Source organism: Bolinopsis microptera, unplaced genomic scaffold (assembly GCF_026151205.1).
Source record: "Bolinopsis microptera isolate Bmic1 unplaced genomic scaffold, MBARI_Bmic_1.0 sca2, whole genome shotgun sequence".
Classification (NCBI taxonomy): Eukaryota; Metazoa; Ctenophora; class Tentaculata; order Lobata; family Bolinopsidae; genus Bolinopsis; species Bolinopsis microptera.
Genome location: NW_026971774.1, coordinates 126,018 through 140,760, shown reverse-complemented (window position 1 = coordinate 140,760; position 14,743 = coordinate 126,018). Strand labels below are relative to the sequence as shown.

Sequence of the window (14,743 nt, the reverse complement as noted above, 5' to 3'; positions counted from 1 at the left end):
AAAAGTTAGTACCTCATCTCCCCTGCTCCTGATAATATAAAGTTAGTACCTCATCTCCCCTGCCCCTGATAATAAAAAGTTAGTACCTCATCTCCCCTGCCCCTGATAATAAAAAGTTAGTACCTCATCTCCCCTGCCCCTGATAATAAAAAGTTAGTACCTCATCTCCCCTGCTCCTGATAATATAAAGTTAGTACCTCATCTCCCCTGCCCCTGATAATAAAAAGTTAGTACCTCATCTCCCCTGCCCCTGATAATAAAAAGTTACTACCTCATCTCCCCTGCCCCTGATAATAAAAAGTTAGTACCTCATCTCCCCTGCCCCTGATAATAAAAAGTTAGTACCTCATCTCCCCTGTCCCCGATAATAAAAAGTTACTACCTCATCTCCCCTGCCCCTGATAATAAAAAGTTAGTACCTCATCTCCCCTGCCCCTGATAATAAAAAGTTAGTACCTCATCTCCCCTGCTCCTGATAATATAAAGTTAGTACCTCATCTCCCCTGCCCCTGATAATAAAAAGTTAGTACCTCATCTCCCCTGCCCCTGATAATAAAAAGTTACTACCTCATCTCCCCTGCCCCTGATAATAAAAAGTTAGTACCTCATCTCCCCTGCCCCTGATAATAAAAAGTTAGTACCTCATCTCCCCTGCCCCTGATAATAAAAAGTTAGTACCTCATCTCCCCTGTCCCCGATAATAAAAAGTTACTACCTCATCTCCCCTGCCCCTGATAATAAAAAGTTAGTACCTCATCTCCCCTGCCCCTGATAATAAAAAGTTAGTACCTCATCTCCCCTGCTCCTGATAATATAAAGTTAGTACCTCATCTCCCCTGCCCCTGATAATAAAAAGTTAGTACCTCATCTCCCCTGCCCCTGATAATAAAAAGTTAGTACCTCATCTCCCCTGCCCCTGATAATAAAAAGTTAGTACCTCATCTCCCCTGCCCCTGATAATAAAAAGTAAGTACCTCATCTCCCCTGCCCCTGATAATAAAAAGTTAGTACCTCATCTCCCCAACCGACTATATCCCATATTTAAACTACCCTCAGAAAATCAAAGAGTGGGAAAAGACTAGGAGTTCCTACAAAATCAGACCTTGCTAACGTTAAGAACTCAATAATAGCGCGGTGCAGGTCTCCTAGTAACCATGGTAACGTCATGACTCCTCGAACCGTAAAGAAGAATATCTCTAATGGTCACGTGACTTCTAAATCTGACAAGAAGAACGTCACTAGTAACCATGGTAACGTCATGACATCAACTCTATCAAACCTGTCTAACTCCTCTGATAGATCTAAAGAAGAGGAGGAGGAAAAGAAGAAGGAGGAAGATAAAAACGCTGCCGCCAAGAATGCTACTCTTCTTGAGGTGACTATTTATTGTACTACTACTACTACTACTACTACTACTATTACTACTACTACTACTACTACTACTACTACTACTACTACTACTACTACTACTACTACTACTACTACTACTACTACTACTACTACTACTACTACTACTACTACTACTACTACTACTACTACTACTACTACTACTACTACTACTACTACTACTACTACTACTACTACTACTACTACTACTACTACTACTACTACTACTACTACTACTACTACTTCTACTACTACTACTACTACTACTACTACTACTACTACTACTACTACTACTACTACTACTACTACTACTACTACTACTACTACTACTACTACTACTACTACTACTGCTAGTAACCATGGTAACGTCATGACTACTACTACTTCTACTATGTCGGAACTAAGTCCGATCTACACCAGATAACCCCTCCATATATTCCTGTCCCGCATCAGGGTTCGCAGTTCCTCTTTAGAGTTTGTCCCAACTTCCCTTAGTAACATAGACAAGTAGCTTTGTCTTGGTCGGCCTTGCCGTGCTCTACCGTGCGTAGGTTCCCATAAGACTAAATCACTGGCAAGTAGCTCAGGATGTCGGATGCAGTGTCCGGCCATTTTAATCTCCTGCTTCGTAAATTGTTTGACAGCCTTGGTAGGCTACCATACAAAGTTATATTGCTGACCTTGTCCTTCCATGAGATACCCAGCACCGTACGTAGCATCTTTGTGTATGTCCCGTCCAAACTTTTCTCTTGAGCCTTTGTCAGTTTCCAGGTTTCTGATCCGTAGAGCAGTGCTGACTCACAAGCCGCTATGAACAATCTTATCTTAAGGCTCTTCGATTTCCAGATATCCTTCAGTCTATGTAGGGCACCCCATGCTTTTCCTTTTCTAACCCTTATCTCCCTATCTGTGCTCTCAATCCTGGAGCCTAAGTAAATGAAATCATCCACATTTTCTGTGGCTTCCCCAGATCGACTTTTGAGGTCGCTAGATCGATCCTCCATATTCAATGTCACTCCACACTGACCTTCAAATTAACTGGTTGCTTGGTAACCAGCCATTTGGTTACTTGGTCACCAGCCACTCTAAGATTAAACATTTACAGCTTCTAGACGAGGACGGGTTTGGAGATGAGAACAATTGTGAAGAGAAGAAGAAGTCGCAACGAGGAAAGAAGAGTGGAGGAGGAGGAGGAGGTCGGTACAGAGGTGGTAATGCTATGATGAAGTGTGCAGTTTTAGATGAGGTTGTGAAACAAACAAGAGCTGAGGAAGAGGTAACTAATAATTACTGTTACTATGGTTTTAAGCGTTACTGTGGTTATTACTTTAACTATAGTTATTAGGTGGAGATCTAACTATGCTATCCAGTTGACTGTAGCTATTACCTTGATAGTTTATACTTATACAAGCATTGCATTTAGCTATTTATACTGATAGTTGGTATCTCGATCTACATCCACTATGCAGCTCTGCTTATACTTATTCATGTACTATTGCTCCGATGGCTTAACGTTGCACTACAGTAACCATAGTAACGCGCTACAGTAACCATAGTAACGCGCTAACCCAGGTCAATATCATTACATATTTCGCATATTAATATACGACATATTTCGAAGGAAAACCACGACATAACAAAATTATTGTTAAATTTTGTTACAAATTAATTTAATTTCAGAAATAGTTGATTGCAGAATTCCTTTAAAAAAAATTTTTTTCGAAAAATTTTCTTGAAAAAATTTTGCGAATATTTTGATATTTTCATGACATCCGAAATCATGACATCCGAAATCTTGACATCATGTCATGATTTACAAATATCTGAGAAAGTTCACGCATATTTTTACCTGTATTTTACAGGCTAAACTTGACATGAAAAACGTCCCCGCATATTTGATAAGATGAGCGCATATTTGACATGGATCTAAATATCTGACGGGGGATATCATATAAAAAATATCCTTGTGTTTGAAAAATTATATCAAAAAAGTTAAGAATTTTTTAATAAATTTTTGTAGGACTCGCCTGTAGCAGGCTTTGTCCCCCTGGATCGGGCTCTGCCAATTTGGATCATTGTGGGGCCCAAAAATGCCCCATCGGGTGATAAAAACCATGACATATTTCACCCAGATATAATAATATACGACATATTTTTAATGATATTGACCTGGGCGCGCTAATAGTAACCATAGTAACGCGCTAATAGCAAACCATAGTAACGCGCTAGTAACACTTAGAAAGCTGCTCTATCTTATCTCTTATTTAGCCTATGGGCTATGCTAGCATTCAGTCCTACTAATTTCGTGAACAAATGACCCATCATTATGATGATTAGTGAACTGCTTTCGTCAGTCTGGTAACCACATCTTACTAAATATAAAGCTATACAATGGGAGAAACTGTGTCAAAGAAAGCACTCTCCACATAGTCTTGCAATTACACACTATTTATTTTCCAGCTTACACTCTAATAGACGCTAAGAATACGCTATTACCTCCACACTCCACACTATTACCTCCACACTATTACCTCCACTATTACCTCCACACTATTACCTCCACACTATTACCTCCACTATTACCTCCCCACTATTACCTCCACACTATTACCTCCACACTATTACCTCCACTATTACCTCCCCACTATTACCTCCACACTATTACCTCCACACTATTACCTCCACACTATTACCTCTACACCATTACCTCCACACTATTACCTCCACACTATTACCTCCACTATTACCTCCACACTATTACCTCCACTATTACCTCCACACTATTACCTCCACACTATTACCTCCACACTATTACCCACACTATTACCTCCACTATTACCTCCACACTATTACCTCCACACTATTACCTCCACACTATTACCTCCACAATTACATCCACACTATTACCTACACTATCACCTCCACACTATTACCTCCACACTATTACCTCCACACTATTACCTCCACACTATTACCTCCACTATTACCTCTACTATTACCTCCACACTATTACCTCCACACTATTACCTCCACTATTACCTCTACTATTACCTCCACACTATTACCTCCACTATTACCTCCACAATTACATCCACACTATTACCTCCACACTATTACCTCCACACTATTACCTCTACACTATTACCTCCACACTATTACCTCCACACTATTACCTCCACACAATTACCTCCACACTATTACCTCCACACTATTACCTCCACACTATTACCTCCACACTATTACCTCCACACTATTACCTCCACACTCCACACTATTACCTCCACACTACTAACTCCACTATTACCTCCCCACTATTACCTCCCCACTATTACCTCCACACTATTACCTCTACACTATTACCTCCACACTATTACCTCCACACTCCACACTATTACCTCCACACTACTAACTCCACTATTACCTCCCCACTATTACCTCCCCACTATTACCTCCACACTATTACCTCTACACTATTACCTCCACACTATTACCTCCACACTATTACCTCCACTATTACCTCCACACTATTACCTCCAGTTTTACCTCCACTATTACCTCCACTATTACCTCCACACTATTACCTCCACACTATACCTCCACACTATTACCTCCACACTATTACCTCCACTATTACCTCCACACTATTACCTCCATACCCTCTCCACATAAAAACTACAACTTTTCAAAACCTGCACGCTTAAAAACTTCTTTCTCTTGTCTTTTTTCTCTTTCTCTTGTCCCTCTTGCTGAAGCAGCCCTCTAAGGGGTATAAAAAGTCTTTTTCAGGCAGTGTCAGAGGACCTCACAAGAAACGGACGAATGGAAAACCACCACGGCTGGAGGAACGCCTTCCGGTCCGAGATGCGAACCAAAGCCTTTCAAGATAGCCACTTTGAGGACGTAGCACAGGATCTCGAGAAGGTAACCATAGTAACCGAGGTAACCAGAAGGTATTCTGGTGGCCTCGCTAGATATCAGATATTATCATATTAGACCGTTATGCGATTTGGCATGAAAGCGCTATGAAGCTGTAATTAGTTTGATTCCCCTCCCCTTAATACTTAACACGTGATGCCCATATAAGGTAATACTTTGATAGTTTGATAATGCTACACCCCTCAGTTTAAGATAAGATGAACTGGAGTGTGAAAATGACAGCTAGTTGCTATAGCAACAATTATGATGATGAATGACTGCTACGCACTGCTTATATCGCTCAAATTGCTCTGATAATTTGTTTTAAAAACTAAAACTCGAAGAACTGAACTTTTGTAAATTTTAACTAAGGTGTTCACATTAGATACTGATAAGATGCTGATTAAATGGATGACGCCATTGTTTGATTATGACGTCATTATTTGATCATGACGTCATCAATTGCTAATGGGAATGCGGCTGAGAGTTTTCTTGCTGGGCAGTTGCTGAAAGTGTTATTTTAACATGCGAACTAAGACCATTGCAGAACACCGATAAGATAGAGGAGCTGAAGGCTGAGAAAGTGGTTTCAAAGTGGCGGGGCAAAGTGGAAGAGAAGGAGAGTCACAAGGAGCTCTCTAAAAACAGATCTGACCAGCCCCCCAAACTTGTGAGAGCGAATAAAAGTAGCAGTAACCTTGGCAACCGTCCTAGTAGCACCAGTTCAGAAGGAGCCGCTAAGAAGTGGCTCTCTAAAAGCAAAACACGGCAGTTACCTAGGCAACCACCCTCCAGTGCCTCCTCTAAGTGGGCTACTGCTAAAAGCAGAACAATGGCGGTTAACAGACTTACCAGCGCCCCTAAACAGACGGGCCCAGGGAAACATGCCCCGGGCTCAGGGAAACCTGCCCCGCTAAATACCAGGGGTAACTTGGCACAGAAGTCTGGTTCCTTGGTCAGATCCAATTCAATCGCTAGCAAGGCCAGTTCTATCCAGTCTAACAAACCAAGTTCTCTCCAAATCAAGTCCTCTCTCCCGTCCTCTAACGTCCCTTCAAAACCTGGTCCCCGATCTAACTGGCAGAAAGCTGCCGTCAAGACCAAATCAGTCTCTAACTTCAGTAAACCTACAAGTTCTGCTGTCGGGGCGAAGAAACCGTACGTTCCGCATAAACCACCAGCTAAGTCTGGCATGGGAGCAAAACCTGGGATCGGGGGAGCCGGCAAAAAGGGCCCTGCCAAATTTGGGGGTGGGAAAATGGGCGGCAAGTTCTTCTGAAGAATCATTACTCGTTACTTGGTGACGGACCATTCACCTGGAGTCGTTGTCATGGCAACCTGCCACCTGATGGGCTATTTTTATATTTTGGTCATTTTTGATCTATTTTATATGATGTTTAAGCTTAACAAGGTTTTGGTTTCAACTTTCCTGTGAGATTTAGCATGACAAAACCACCAGTTCAGTATTGGTCTTTTCCGGAGTAGTATGAAATAAAATTTACAATGCACGCTCCCCCTTACAGGATATCCTAAATCATGAGTTTTATTGTGGTAAAATATATTCGCCCACTTGGTTTATAGATAATATCATTTCTGAATGTTGATTTTTTGAGGCATCTCACCCGGGCTGTCCGCGTTTTAACTTAAATGTTAAAACTTGTTAAAATTATTGTTACTATGACAACTACATCGGTAACCATGCCACTATTGTTTTATATTGATTATCGTACAATGTACAAGTCTGTACAAATTTGATTTTACACTAAAAGTGAGATAATGGAGTGTTGAACGACGGATATCCATATTTACAATTTATGATTTAAATGTAAATATCGAAAATCACTTTGATGTAATTTATTCGAAATGGTCCAATGCTTGTTTCAGTGTCTTTTACTCACCTATTCACATATTAATTTTTTTAAATATATGCCAAAAATTGAAACAATCTACGTTTTCATGACCGCTCCCACAAATCGCTAGCCCAAATTTTAAGAAAATTCTTGTGAAAAGGCCCTGAGAGCCTGAATTTAATCTAATTCGGTGTATTTTATGTTTTAGGACGCAGATTAGCTCGTGAACCTTTTTCGTCCCAAAACTCAAATAGCGCCTTCTTTTTGTTTTGTTTAACAATACAGCTGCTTACGACGTTCTAAAATTTGATTAACGCTATCGTGTACCTTATCGGACCTTATTTGGACGGACATTACTTGAACGCTGCAGGCCCTAGCGTTCATCTTAATGTCCGTTCAAATAAAGTCCGTCCAATTAATGTCCGTCCAAGTTAAAGTCCGTTGAATTTTTTTCAAACTTTTTTCATTTCGAACTTTTTGTCCAGAATATGACAACTTTTTAATTTAAGTCAATTTCAATAGCTATCATTAGACTTTTACTAAACTATATCGTTGAAATTGAATTAATAAAAACAAGGTATTATAAAATTTTAACAATCTGAATTGTAAATATCACATTATTACATTATCACTATCTTGAAGTTGATCTTCGGCTTCTTCTAGTTCTACCTCCACATTTTCTTTTACAACTGGTTGTCTGTCCAACTCGTAGTCGTACCGGGCAATGAACGATACCAACTGCTCTACTAGAGAGATACTTGAATGCCTAAAGTACAGCTTAAGCTTTATCTCTAGCCCCCCCCCCCCCCCCCCCTCCCCACTTGGTATAGGCGACCTTCGGTGGCTTATGTCCGCTACGATACCTTCTACCATACCACCCATCTCGATAAAGTAGAAGACAAACCGGGATACATCCCTAGGTATATGACCGACGGTATCTAATCTAGTCCTGTAGGTACCTTCGTACCTTATCTGCACATCGCCGCTCCTACTAAATCGCTCGCCCAAATTTTAAGAAAATTCTTGTGAAAAGGCCCTTAGGGTGTGAAATTGATCTGAATCGGTGTATTTTTGGACGCTGATTCCGAATCACCCCCCATGACGTAGGGTAAAAATGCTTCCACGGAGAGTTATGGGCAAATAACCGTTTTGGTCACGTGACAGGCTAGTAAAACATGAATTCGATTGTTTAGGGCTCGGGTTAGGGTTAGGGTTGTGGTAAGGGTTATGGTTAGCTTCGGGGTTATGGTTAGGGTTGGGATTAGGGTTCATGTAAAATCGTTTTGTACGGCTGCAAAATCATAAAAACCAAAGTCACGTGAAATTTTTGGGCGAGCGAATTAGTAAGAGCCGCACATCGCAGATAAGCTTACTGTATGAAAAATGGATTTAAAAATCATTTGATAAAATTTAAAAACGTCAAAAAAATTGGATTTTTGATGGTTTTGATTGCCTTCTAGCGTTCATATTAATGTCCGTTCATAATTATGTCCGTTCAAGTAATGTCCGTCCAAATAAGGTCCGATAAGGTAACTACCTTATCGGACCTTATTTGGACGGACATTACTTGAACGCTGGAGGCCCTAGCGTTCATCTTAAAGTTAATGTCCGTTCAAATAAAGTCCGTTCAATTAATGTCCGTCCAAGTTAAAGTCCGTTGACATTTTTTCAAAAATTTTTCCATTTCGAACTTTTTGTCCAGAATATGACAACTATAATGAGAATTTTATTGTGCCTTAAGTTAACGACAGAAAGGTTCTCCTTGGTCTGCCGGGGGCACAGAAAACTCTACTAGTATATGATGTTTTCAAGGGTCACTTGACGGAAAAAGTCAACAAAATTGTGGCACTCAACAACATAGTTGAAGTTCATGAGCTAGTCCCCGCCAACATGACAAACTTGTTCCAGCTCAGCCTCTAGATATTACGGTAAATCGTGTTGCCATTGCCAAGGACATTGTCCGACGTTACCTGGGGACCTCAGGCTATCATGTTCATAAACAGAGATTAGGCGGAATGACAGGCTGAGCGCGGCCCAGTAATGTCCGAGTCCGATGTTGTTATAGTTCATTATCATATTACTGAGGGGAGGTAATACTAATGTAACATTACTGGGCGGCGCTCAGCCTGTCATTCCGCCGAATCTTTATTATTGTTTATAAACATTACCTTATCGGACCTTATTTGGACGGACATTACATGAACGGACATAATTGTGAACGGACATTAATATGAACGCTCGAAGGCATTCAAAACCATCACAAATCCGAATTTCTTTCAATTTTTTGACGTTTTTTTAATTTCAGCAAATGATTTTTAATCCATTTTTTATACAGTAAGTAAGAAAAGCAGTCATTAAGCTTTCAAAATGTTAAAATATGTGTACATGCAATGATCAGTGTCTAATATCAAATACCATCTTCATTAAATGGGTTTTCGTGCATGAAATAGTCCATGCTTAAACAAGCATCAATGATTTCTAGCTTTGTGGAAACCTTTTTTTATCAAACTACCCCGGTCCTGCATTTCATTGTTAACTTTTACAAGCCATTCGGCGTAAAGTGGTTTTATTTTAGACAACTTTATGTTAACCTTAACATCACGTGGAGCTTTCCTAGCACTGTTTCATTACCTCCCCTCAGTTATATGAACTATAACAACGTTTGACAATGTCCTGGGCAACACGATTTACCGTAATATCTAGAGGCTGGAACAAGTTTGTCATGTTGGCGGGGACTAGCTCATGAACTATGTTGTTCCGCCAAGTGACCCTTGAAAACATCATATACTAGTAGAGTTTTCTGTGCCTTCGGCAGACTAAGGAGAACCTTTCCGTCGTTAACTTACGGCACAATAAAGTTCTCAAAGTTGTCATATTCTGGACAAAAAGTTCGAAATGGAAAAATGTTTGAAAAAATTTCAACGGACTTTAACTTGGACGGACATTAATTGAACGGACTTTATTTGAACGGACATTAAGATGAACGCTAGGGCCTGCAGCGTTCAAGTAATGTCCGTCCAAATAAGGTCCGATAAAGTATTTTGCGCAAATTTCTTAAAAACCTCCACATATAACTATTTTTTATTCCTGTCATCTTTGACATTGAATTAGAATTTTTTGAACTGAAAATTTGCCTGCTGAACTACTTTCGGTGAGTCTTAATGCCTGAAAATCAGTAAAGGGTGTATAATATGTAGTATAGGGGGTAAATAGTATAGTGAGTAATATTATAATTGCACGGCCATGCTTGCCAGCAGTCAGCATTGTTATAAAGTAAAAACTTCCAGAAATAACATAATTTGGAATTTGATTCTTCAACATTTAATTAAAATAACAAAATCTTTTGAAGGTGTGTGCTGGCATAACAATGTGGGATCCCTTGAGATACTATGGAGCTACAAAGGGAGATAAGAAGATGATTTGATTTGATTTGAAACTTTTACAAATAGTACATTATACAATACAGCAAAGAGAATTAAAAATATACGACATTATTATCATGAGGCATTTGTAGGGTAAAAGTTGTAGTCCATATTGTATAAATACTAAAAGCATGGTTAAGTGGTACAAGTTCTGGGGGTATACGTATTACAAGTAATAGTTCTACTCCCAGACTCACTAACACCACCTCCATCTAAACACACAAAATGTATCTAAAACACGCAAATTTAGAATTATCAAAATAAATACATAATGTATCCATGACCCGACTCATAATGCGCCAAAAATTGCGCGCGTATCATCACACAGCGATTAAAAGCAAGATTACAGTCGGATATAAAGTTCGCGTAATCCAGTTAAGTATATTAACTGAGGACTGCACCAGGGTCAAATCATGGTGACAGAACGTAAATGTTATTTAATATTATTTAATAGATTTCTTTTTATATTATAGTTGTTATATTCAGTATCGTGACCGATCTATCAGTGGCGGGGGCCCACATATAAATATCATTTGTACTCATTAACTTAGTCAGGGTCTGTCAATTTGTCCCAAAAGTGTTTTGCCAGGTTTGACTTAAAAGTTCCGGCATCACTTATCTCTTTAAGGTCAGTTGGTAGGTCATTCCAGACACTGTGTGTTCTGAAGAAGAAGCTTCTCTTAAAGGAGTGAGCTTTTGCTTCCACAGTACACTTCAGGGAAAGGTGGTCGTGTCTGTTCTGTCGCCTCTGGTTGATATCAGGCATTTGAGATGTATCAACTTCATTATATCTCGAGGGTTGCCTTATGTTTGAACGCAACCTACCCTGTTCACTGGTTGTTATCGGGGTTAAATAAGGTGGGAGCTTCAGAACAGATTGACCATTGTATATCTGATGGAATAATAGTAAGTCTGTGTATTCAAACTTCAGCTCCATTGGCAACATGTCTAGCTCTCTTAATCGAGCCAAGTATTCTAAGTCATTATAGTGATGATCCTGTTCGCCAAGGATCCACTTAACTGCTCTGCGCTGAATGTTTTCAACTTTGTTATTCAAGACAACACTTGTTGGTCTCCAGACAACACTGCAATTTTCGAAAAGGCTCCTAACCAGCGCTAGATAGAATGCCCGTTTTTGTTTACGGTCGTTAATAAACCGTAGAGTTCTTTTCATTAGACCTAGACGAGAACTAGCTTTCGTACAAAGGTTGACTATGTTCTCCTCCCACTTAAGGTCAGTTCTAACAAAGACCCCAAGGTCTTTTTCACTCTGGACGAAGTCTAGTGCCGTTCCATCTAGGGTATAGACAAAGAGCTGGAAGGGGAAAAAACTCAAAATTCCCTTTTCACTCATTTTGCTAGATATAGAGAGCACCTTGCATTTATTTGGGTGAAACTTCATTTTGTTTCTTACTGCCCAGCAATGCAGGGCGTCTATGTCTGCTTGTAGGATCTCATGGTCTCTCCAGCCCGTGATTTTACGCCATATTTTGGTGTCATCAGCGTATAGGGCTATCTTTGTACCTTCACTTACGCATTCTGACATGTCGTTAATAAAGAGTACAAAGAACAGAGGTCCTAAAATGGAGCCTTGGGGAACCCCAGATTCAACATTCTTAAGTTCTGAGTGGGATCCCCCAATTATAACACACTGTTTGCGGTCTTTGAGATAGTTCATAATGAACTTCAACAGTGTACCATTAATTTCAAATTCCGATTTTAATTTCTTTAGGATGACATCATGGTTAACTGAGTCAAAGGCCTTGGCAAAGTCAAAGTATACCACATCAGTTCTGACATTATCGTTGATAGACAGAGAGAGACAGTCTATATACCCGACCATTTGTGTAGTACAAGACCTCTGAGGAAGAAAACCATGTTGGTTGTCATGTATTTTATGCTGGCATTTTGCCAACAGTTCATCTCTCACAATTTTTTCAAAAATTTTCATTACAAGGCTGGTGAGAGAGATTGGCCGATAATTTTCAACTATAGTAGAGGCTCTTACGGGCATTGTCTGCTCGATACGTTAGGGACCCCAGATACACCTTACTAGACGTATTTTTGACCGTAGAATCGATTGAAAGTGGTTTCAAGATGATTGGACTGATTGTTCTGGGGTAAAATCGCAAAAAACCGATTTTTGGGCCAAAAATAGGCCAAAAAACCATGTTTTTTGATATTTTGAGCAAGTTAATTTTGTTGGCATGTCGGCAAAACTTGCATAAAGATAGCTAAAAGACAGCCGCACAAGATTGTATAAAAATAAAACAAATCCCTCTATTTGTTCTGAGGTAAAAATCCAAAAAAATGGTAAAAATTTTGACTTTTTTGCTTGAAGTTTGAATAATTTTTTGCAGTTGTATTAAATCAACCCAAAAATAGTCACATCGTGTTTGCCTAAATTTTTCCTTTCCGAGAAGTACCCACTTCATATACTTTATCGAAGTTTGAATATTGTCACTCCGCAAGCGTTTTTGCCAAATTTTCGACGCGCACTACGCGCAAAAGCATTTAGTTGTTATCAATTGGCACCCGCGCGTTCATCATAAATTTCAAACAGCTATAACTCAGCGAGATTATGTCCGTTCTAGCTCATATTTTCACACTAAATAGAAAATAATGTGATCTTATTGCTGACAAAATATGAATATAATTACTCTATTTGCCTTAGAGTAATAGACTGTCAAAGTTTAAAACGCGCATTGGTATAGCACGTGACTAATAAGTCCAAATTTATACTTCTTAACATATTATCGATCCTTAGACATCATACTATTGTGTCCAATTAGCGGTTAGGTCTCTAAACTCGTAGCAGAAAACACGTCTTTTTGCCCGTAAGAGCCTCTACTACTAGAGTTTTGGGGCCTTTCTTATGCACAGGTACTACGTTAGCCAATTTCCACTCAGATGGTATCTGACCTATGTTATATGAGATTTTAAAAAGGCTCGAGAGTGGATATGCAATACTATCTCTACAGTTCTTTAAAATTTTGCCATGGATACCATCTGGACCAGCAGCTTTATTAACATTGACATCTTTTAGAATTTTTCGGATTCTGCTGGTAGTGAACTCAATGTCGTTTACTGAGTCATTACTATAATCAATATCAACATCATAATTACTCGCTTCGGAAAACTGTGCAGCAAAATATTCATTGAACATTTCAGCTTGGTCTAAGTGATTGTTTCTAAATCTGCCGTTATAGTTTACTGTTCCTGGTATGCGAGTAGATTTTGATGTCGATTTGACATGTTTCCAGAATTTCTTTGATATAAGAGCTGGAAGAAGATGAAGATAGGAATAGTAGGGATCGGTGGACTTGGCACTATGGGAATCAAGTTAGCATCAGCTCTAGGACATGAAGTGGTAGCGGTATCCAGCAGTGACAAGAAAGTGGAGCTAGCAAAAGAAAAGGGAGCACTACACTACGTGGACACCTCCAGTCCCGCCTCCATCAACTCACACAACAACTCACTGGATCTCATTCTTAACACTGTCAGTGCTCCTCACAATCTCATGACTTATCTCGGTCTTCTTTCTACTAACGGAACCTTGGTACAACTTGGTGCCGTAGCTGCTCCCTTGCAGTTCTATCAGTTTCCTCTCCTTGCTCAGCGGAAATCTATTGCTGGGTCTATGGTTGGGGGTATGAAGTCACTTCAGGAGTGCGTTGATTTCTGTGTGGAGAAGGATATTTACCCTGATATTGAGATTGTTGATGCTAGCAAGGTAGATGAGATTTTCATTAACCTTTCTAAAGCAAACGCTGGTGGTTTGAGATACGTCCTAGACATTGAAGCTAGTTTTTAACTGAACTCTTAAAACTTTTATGGACACATTCGATTTTAAAAGTTTTAAGTGGCCCTCATTCTGTGAAAATAAATTAATGTAAAGTAACGAATGAATTTTTGAGAGTTTAATTTTCGAGTGTATATTAAGAAATTCTTTTAAAGGCACTATTATTGTAGGATGTCAATTTTTCCGATGCATCGTAACTATCGAAGCAATTATACATAGATTTTTCACAAGTTTAATTTCATATCGTAATAACTTATCCTTGACAAAATTCAACATTTCATTTTTATTTGGAGTCTTTATTAATCCAAAAGTAAATAAATTTTTGCAACATTTATTCGACGAGCCATACTTCAAATACAACATTTTAT

General features: G+C 39.3%; 3 protein-coding genes across 5 annotated transcripts in view; all 3 read left to right on the top strand.

The window, feature by feature from the left end:
- LOC134825650 (uncharacterized) overlaps positions 1 to 7,173 on the top strand; it is a 30,955-nt gene extending 23,782 nt beyond the window's left edge. For 2 of the 3 annotated variants that reach the window (XM_063837857.1, XM_063837856.1), the window contains 4 exons: positions 1,057 to 1,375; positions 2,492 to 2,662; positions 5,173 to 5,307; positions 5,509 to 7,173. In XM_063837857.1, the coding sequence (XP_063693927.1) occupies positions 1,057 to 1,375; positions 2,492 to 2,662; positions 5,173 to 5,307; positions 5,509 to 5,523 (640 nt within the window). In that variant the 3' untranslated portion in view covers positions 5,524 to 7,173. Of the gene's footprint in view, positions 1 to 1,056; positions 1,376 to 2,491; positions 2,663 to 5,162; positions 5,308 to 5,508 lie in introns of all 3 variants that reach the window. The other variant, XM_063837858.1, reaches the window with a different exon arrangement.
- On the top strand, positions 6,134 to 6,580 carry LOC134825654 (uncharacterized). The gene has a single exon (XM_063837863.1). The coding sequence runs from the start codon at positions 6,134 to 6,136 to the stop codon at positions 6,578 to 6,580; it is 447 nt and encodes a 148-aa protein (XP_063693933.1).
- Positions 7,174 to 13,865: 6,692 nt separating the features above from the next.
- LOC134825653 (NADP-dependent alcohol dehydrogenase C 1-like) lies at positions 13,866 to 14,387 on the top strand. Its single transcript, XM_063837862.1, has one exon. The coding sequence runs from the start codon at positions 13,866 to 13,868 to the stop codon at positions 14,385 to 14,387; it is 522 nt and encodes a 173-aa protein (XP_063693932.1).
- Positions 14,388 to 14,743: the final 356 nt, after the last annotated feature.